This window comes from Vigna angularis, chromosome 2 (genome assembly GCF_016808095.1).
Source record: "Vigna angularis cultivar LongXiaoDou No.4 chromosome 2, ASM1680809v1, whole genome shotgun sequence".
NCBI lineage: Eukaryota > Viridiplantae > Streptophyta > Magnoliopsida > Fabales > Fabaceae > Vigna > Vigna angularis.
Genome location: NC_068971.1, coordinates 50,913,070 through 50,920,036, shown reverse-complemented (window position 1 = coordinate 50,920,036; position 6,967 = coordinate 50,913,070). Strand labels below are relative to the sequence as shown.

The 6,967-nt window shown below is 33.5% G+C and overlaps 1 protein-coding gene across 1 annotated transcript; it reads left to right on the top strand.

Annotated features, from left to right (window-relative positions):
• Nucleotides 1-594: 594 nt before the first annotated feature.
• Nucleotides 595-4,854, top strand: LOC108326869 (probable inactive receptor-like protein kinase At3g56050). Its single transcript, XM_017560461.2, has 9 exons — nt 595-937; nt 1,036-1,174; nt 1,598-1,669; nt 1,772-1,915; nt 1,999-2,139; nt 2,289-2,710; nt 2,940-3,130; nt 3,222-3,354; nt 4,015-4,854. Exons 1-9 carry the CDS (start codon nt 832-834, stop codon nt 4,605-4,607), a joined length of 1,941 nt encoding a protein of 646 aa, XP_017415950.1. The 5' UTR covers nt 595-831; the 3' UTR covers nt 4,608-4,854.
• The last annotated feature ends 2,113 nt before the right edge of the window (nt 4,855-6,967 follow it).

Genomic DNA, 6,967 nt, shown 5'->3' with positions numbered 1-6,967 from the left:
ATTGGTTGTTATTAGTATACCTAATTTTTACCACCTAATCTAATTAAAAGTAATTCATACCTTAATAATGTAAATTTTATTTTGTACTATTATTTAATCATATATATATATATATATATATATATATATATATATATATATATAATTGATTGACTGGTTTTATAATAAATATTTTAAAAACTATATTTGTTTTTCTTTCCAGATCAATTAATATTTAAAACTTTTACATTATGTTTTATCATTAGATCGAATAATAGTTTATGCCTTGATATTATATATGGACCATTTTCATTAGTAGTTAATAAAATAAGAACATACGTAATAGTTTGATTAAGTTTTACAATAACTTAAAAGAAAAACATACTTATCATATTTTTCCTATATTACACTTTTTTACACTATTGCAAATAAACCAATAGTTTGTATATAGTATTATTTTGGAAATACAATTTTATTACAGGGTGAATAACGTGCGTGTTGGTGACAATTTTTTTTTTTATAGAATGGGTGTTAAGTTGCGTTTAGATTTGGAAGTATTTTTAATAATATTAAAATAATATAAATGGAAAATTCTATTGTGAGGGAACGCGTTTTCAAATATTTTTGTAATGTGTTGTATGGGTCCAAACTGGTTTCCTTGGTCTAAGAACATGGTTTGGAGATTCACCCCTTTGCCATATATGACAATGTTTTAGAAATTTCATATTTTTCTATACTTTCGAAGACTGATCCTTTTGGGAATCAACTTCCTTCAATTTCGTTTCTTTGAAGAAAAATTCAATCTGGATCGTGCTTTTTTTGCCCCACAGTTGAGGTTTGCACGCAGCAAGAATGAACAAAAACTGGAAATCCAGCTGCTTCAGGGATCCTGTGTTCCTTCTAGCGTTGTGTTTGTTCTTTCAGAACTTTAGTTCCTGTTGCTCTTTGAATGAAGAAGGTATTGAGCTTTTGCTTTGTGGAATCTTCTATTTTAGTGAAGTTATTTGTGTATATCCGAGGGGGAAAATAAAGCTGAGAAGTGAGTTCTATGTGCAGGTAAAGCTCTTCTGAAGTTCAAGCAGGGAATAGTAAGAGACCCTTTTGGTGCTTTGTCAAATTGGGTTAACGATGAAGTAGCAGTTAACCATTGTAATTGGTTTGGAGTTGAGTGCTCTGCTGGAAGAGTGGTAGTCTTGTAAGTTCTGATTTTGTGATCTGTTTTTGAGAAATTGAATTTATGTATTTTTCTGTTCAATTTAATTTATGGCCACAGAAAGAATATATAATTTTTTTTTTCAAATTTTATTCATTTGGGTCCTCAGATCAGAAACCCAAGTTTCAAATTTATACGTTATTTTTCTTTGTTATCAGCAAAACTGTTTGATTCGTGACTTTTTAGACTGCTATAAAAGTCTATCATGTTTTTGTTATTGTAGTCTAACATCTCCTCAATCGAAATGTACCTTGGTCTTGAATCAACTGATCCATAGAAGCTTGATATTGTCGTTACAAAATTTTAAGACCAGTTTCCTGTTCAATAAAAATGACTTTTGTTAACATTTTTGGTTAGATAGAATTGGCAGTATTCTGATCTATAGAATATATTTTTGTTTGGCAGGAATTTGAAAGACCTTTGCCTTGAAGGAAATCTGGTACCTGAGCTCGCGAACCTTGTTCACATAAAGTCCATGTATGTTATCAATTTGTGTTGTTTGCTGCAACTAATTCCTTGATAAGTTCATTTTTCAAATGTTTTCAACTGTCTAGTAATCGTATGATGAACATGTTGCAGAATTTTGCGGAACAATTCTTTTTATGGAATCATCCCTGAAGGAATTGCACACTTGGATGAATTGGAGGTTTTGGATTTGGGCTACAACAACTTCAGTGGACATCTACCTACAGATCTTGGGAATAATATTTCGCTAACAATCCTGTAGGATAAAGCTCTCTGAACATTTCAAATCTCATTTTTCAAACTTATTTTCCTACTTTGTTCTTAGTTTCTTCTTATTGCAGTTTGTTGGACAACAATGAACATCTCTGTGGTTTCTCTCCTGAAATTAATAAATTGATGTTGATTTCTGAATATCAAGTAGACGAAAGACAACTGAGTCTGGCAGCAAAAGTGCCAGCTTGTACAAGAAGATTCATCAAACGGTATGTCATTAAGCTTTCAAAAGGGCTCGTCTCTAGTTTAGAGTTACAAGCCACGACATTCTTTCATGTATTTCTGGTTCACTGGTTCTATATATTCAGGTTGTGTCCATCTATTTCGCAATCTTACTCTATCACTCTTTTTTGTGAAGGCACATTGGCAAAAATAAGAAAGGTTTAAGGAGGCTACTGCAATCTTCTCGTGATAGCAATTCTTTTAACCGTGCTGCTTGGTTTCCTGATAGTCCTCCTCCATCTTCTTCAGCTCCCTCACCGGCCCCAGCAACACCGCCACCGGTTGAGGAACCAACTTTCACTGACCGAAATGATTCTGCTTCTCCTTCTCCTTCTCTGCCTGAACCGCGCTCTGAACCACCATCTACAAGTGGCTCATCAGATAGCAGTGGCTCATCAGATAGCAATGTTGTTGCTATTTTGGCTGGAGTTATAGGTGGTGTTGTATTTCTTGTCATTTCAATCATTGGCATATATCTCTGCAAAACAAACAAGGTAGCTACTGTAAAACCTTGGGCGACAGGATTAAGTGGACAGCTTCAGAAGGCATTCATAACAGGTGAATCTTAGCTGTCTATAACTAGTGATGTGGAGCAATGACTGAAAACAGTAGATAACTTGCACACAACCACTAATTCATGAGTCATGAAATGTCACCGTGAGAAAAAAGAAATACTTAACTTTTCAATTTGTCCTCAGTCATCTAATAGATCTAGCTTGATGTTATTTATGTATTGCTTTTACTATTTCTGCCTCTTTACATGAATGACAGATTTCAACATTTTCAGGTGTGCCAAAGCTGAAGAGATCAGAGCTTGAAGCAGCATGTGAAGATTTTAGTAATGTAATTGGCACTTCTTCCATTGGTACAGTGTACAAAGGGACTTTGTCCACTGGTGTTGAAATAGCCGTGGCCTCTGTTGCAGCGACATCATCAAAAGATTGGTCAAAGACTTTAGAAGCCCAATTTAGGAAGAAGGTACTGCCACCTTAAAAGTTAAACGAAATTATTTGTAAACTTGCAACTTAGCTGCTATCCTAACTGACATTTTAAGTAATTGCGGTTTCAGATAGATACATTATCAAAAGTGAACCACAAGAATTTTGTAAATCTTCTTGGACATTGTGAAGAAGACGAGCCTTTCACCAGAATGGTGGTTTTTGAGTATGCCCCAAATGGAACACTCTTTGAGCATTTGCACAGTGAGTACCTATCATTTTGGTCTTATTATTACATAGAAAGTAAATTAATGGTTGAGCATCCTATCTATGACCATTTTGGTTTTACATACTTCGACATTCTGTTTAACAAGTTTTCATCTGTTGATACTTCATACATTCAGTTGATAGAAGGTTGTTCTCTTGTGCTCTAATCTGATGTTACCCCGTAGTTGGTTAAATTAGGACTAGTATTCTCTCATGCAACATAGCTTGTTAGTTTCTATTTTTTTTCTTTGCTTCCTCAACCAAACAAAGTCACCCTTCCATCCTTCCTCATCTGTCTATCAAGAAAGCCCAAGCATAAGAAACTGTTAATGTTAATCAATGTATTTTATAATGCTTAACACGTCCCCACCCTATTTTCTAGGAGTGATCAGAACACTGTTGGTGTAAAGTAGGCTAACCTAGGTTGCTCGATCAGTAACCCTGTAAATAGGTTTAGGTTTTGAATTATATATGTGGGGAATTGAGCTAACAATGCATTGTTATTTATTTGCTTTATGTCTCTCTAGTCTCTACTCCCCGAGTTTACTTCTCTTTCAGAAGCAAGAATAATTTCTTTTATGGACTTCATTTTGGCATATTCTATTGGTTTTGGAGTAGGAAACTGGCTGATGTATTTAATATTCCTGTGAATTCCAGTAAAAGAAGCTGAGCACTTGGATTGGGAAACAAGACTCAGAGTTGCCATGGGTATGGCTTACTGCCTACAACATGTGCACCAGTTGGAGCCTCCTTTGGTTATTGGCAACCTGAATTCTTCAGCGGTTCAACTCACGGATGATTGTGCTGCCAAAATCTCTGATTTGAGTTTCTTAACTGAAATAGCTTCAGCTGTGATGAAATCTTCTGCTAGACAACACCCTGACATGACCCCAGCAAGTAACATTTACAGTTTTGGTGTTATATTATTTGAAATGGTGTCAGGCAGGCTCCCTTATTCAGTGGACAATGATGGCTCACTTGATGACTGGGCTTCACAATATTTACATGGGGATCAGCCCCTCAAAGAAATGGTGGATCCATCTCTGGCGTCCTTCCAACAAGAACAGCTGGAACAAGTTGATGCTTTGATCAAATCTTGTGTCCACCCTGATCCAAAGCAAAGACCAACTATGAAAGAAATTTGTGTGAGATTAAGAGAGATAACAAAAATAACTCCCGAGGCAGCTGTTCCAAAACTTTCTCCACTTTGGTGGGCGGAGCTTGAGATTGCCTCGGTAAATGGAAACTGAAATCAGTTAATCAGGTTGTAAGTATGAAGTTCTTATCCTCATCCTTTTTCAATCGGTGAAGGCATAAAAATGCATTCACTTGTACATTAATACATCCCGTGTTTCATCATAGAAGAGTGGCAAATCACATGTACATAAGGGAGAGATAAAAATGTGATTTTTTCTTTCTTTGGGTGCTCTGTTTGGTTATGCTTTATGGAATTAAACTAACAAAAAAAGCTTCAAATATCAGTTAGTTTCATTTTCGCAGTTTGTTTATTTCGTGACTTACAAATGTTTTCGGTTATATTTCTTATCAGTTACAACCATTGCTCATTCTCTCCTTGCTTCCATATTTTCAATTTTCAAAAACAATATAATCTAATTTGTTCTGATCAGAAAAATGGTTAATATAATGTCATATAGTTGACAAAATGATATTTTATTTGAAAATATGAATAAGGATTCAATTATTAATGTTTAAGTCATGATATAAAAATGTTAATAATCATAATCCTACCCATGTGTGTTGATTACATGTGATGACAGTTACATGTGAAGAATAAGGTTGTGATAGTTGAAGTTTTGATAACATTGATGGACAAGGTCAAAGTCTATGGGATTTTTTGTTAATATTCTATGATGAAGTATGAGGAAAGTTTGGTAGCAAATGACACCTACAAAGTACAAATTTCCGAGCTGTAGCCTGCCAAATAGAATAATGGGTAGCTGAAAAATTCAATGTCAGCTGCATGAATGACTGGTTCGAGATGACTTGGAAACAGTGTTCCTTTTGCTATACGACAGCTGTTAATTGAAGATAAAAACATACTTGACCTTAACCTATGCATTGCTCATCATGCTACAATTTTCAACCACGAAAGAAACTGTATACGAATTTAGAATAAAAAAAGATGATGGTGTCAATATCATTGCTAACTTTAATTGAGGAAGAGTATATAGGTGTACCGAATTTTGAATTTTTTTATTAACTGACATCATGGATTTTGAAAATTTCTTATTTAGAGCTTAAATTGTGATAGTTTATCAATGGGAAATTTTCTCTTATTACCGTCGATGCTGTAATGAATTTATAAAGTGGAACAATCTTATTGTCATTTATTTATATGACATCTACTCCGAAGTTGTTAATTAAAATGTTCAAATAAGCTACATTTAGACTCTTAGATTCATGTACAGTTTCATTACATCTCTAGATAATAGATATGAACAAGAACCAGCAGGAGACTCAAGCACGAACACCTAAAGCATAAAAGTGAGCTATAGAAGCTAAATGGTCAGTCACAATGTTAGCTTGACAAAAAGAATATCTCAATTCCATTTAACCAACTTCTGATAAACCAGATCATTCGTCATTCATGATGGGTCTTCTGTAAAATATGTAATATCCTTGCTTTTGGATATCACGTACCTGAATTTCGTCATAAAGCTCCCATCTGTTATAATATCATTGAAGAATTTTGAGAGGAAGATTATGTCTTTCATTCTGAGAAGAAAATTCCCATACTAATTGTAATTTTGAAACTTATTCTGATCTAAATATATTGAGATCATAAGATAGTGTCCGTTTTAAAATCTAACACTTTTTTCATAATTTTGCATTAAAAATATCTAGAAAATTTGAAATTAGATATACATCTAAGTATCTTTAATTTTGATGTGATCGTAGCAAGACTCATTTATACTAGCTTTTTGGATAGTCAAGAGATCAGAATTTTCAGAAAAAAAAACAAGACTATTCCTTGGTTTCCATGTTACAGTTACATCAATAGGAAAGAATATGCCCCACGATGCTCTGTCATGTAGAGAAGTAACGCAGACATTATGTTACAATTAAAGAAAGTCAGGAGGTAGATTAGAATTCACCTTTGTCCAGACACACTGAACAAAGGAGCAAGCAATCTTTTAAATTATGCAACTCATTATGCAAAGAATGCATAGCAGACTTTGCCATACTTTCAAATAAACATCTTCTCTCAAGTGGGATTGTGTCTTTCTTATATATATATATTAATGCTTAACAATAGAAATAAAGAATAAGTCTTCAATTTTGTTTTATACAACTGTATAAATTTTCTAAAAAAGAAAAAAAAATCCTAACTACCAGTCTCAAATTTTAAAACTATCTTATTAGATGGTCACTCTTTTAATCTTTCAAAGATTTATTTATTTTTTTATTACTAAATCCCTCCCTCCTCAATTTAAAATGGAGTACAATTGTTGATGAAATGGTTTGTTATGAACTAATTTTGTGATAAATGAAATCTTTTTATAATTAAATTAGTGATCATAGTTTTGGAAAATAAATGTGGAGGAAAATAATTGAGATTAATTTGGTGACCAAAATTTTGGGATACTTT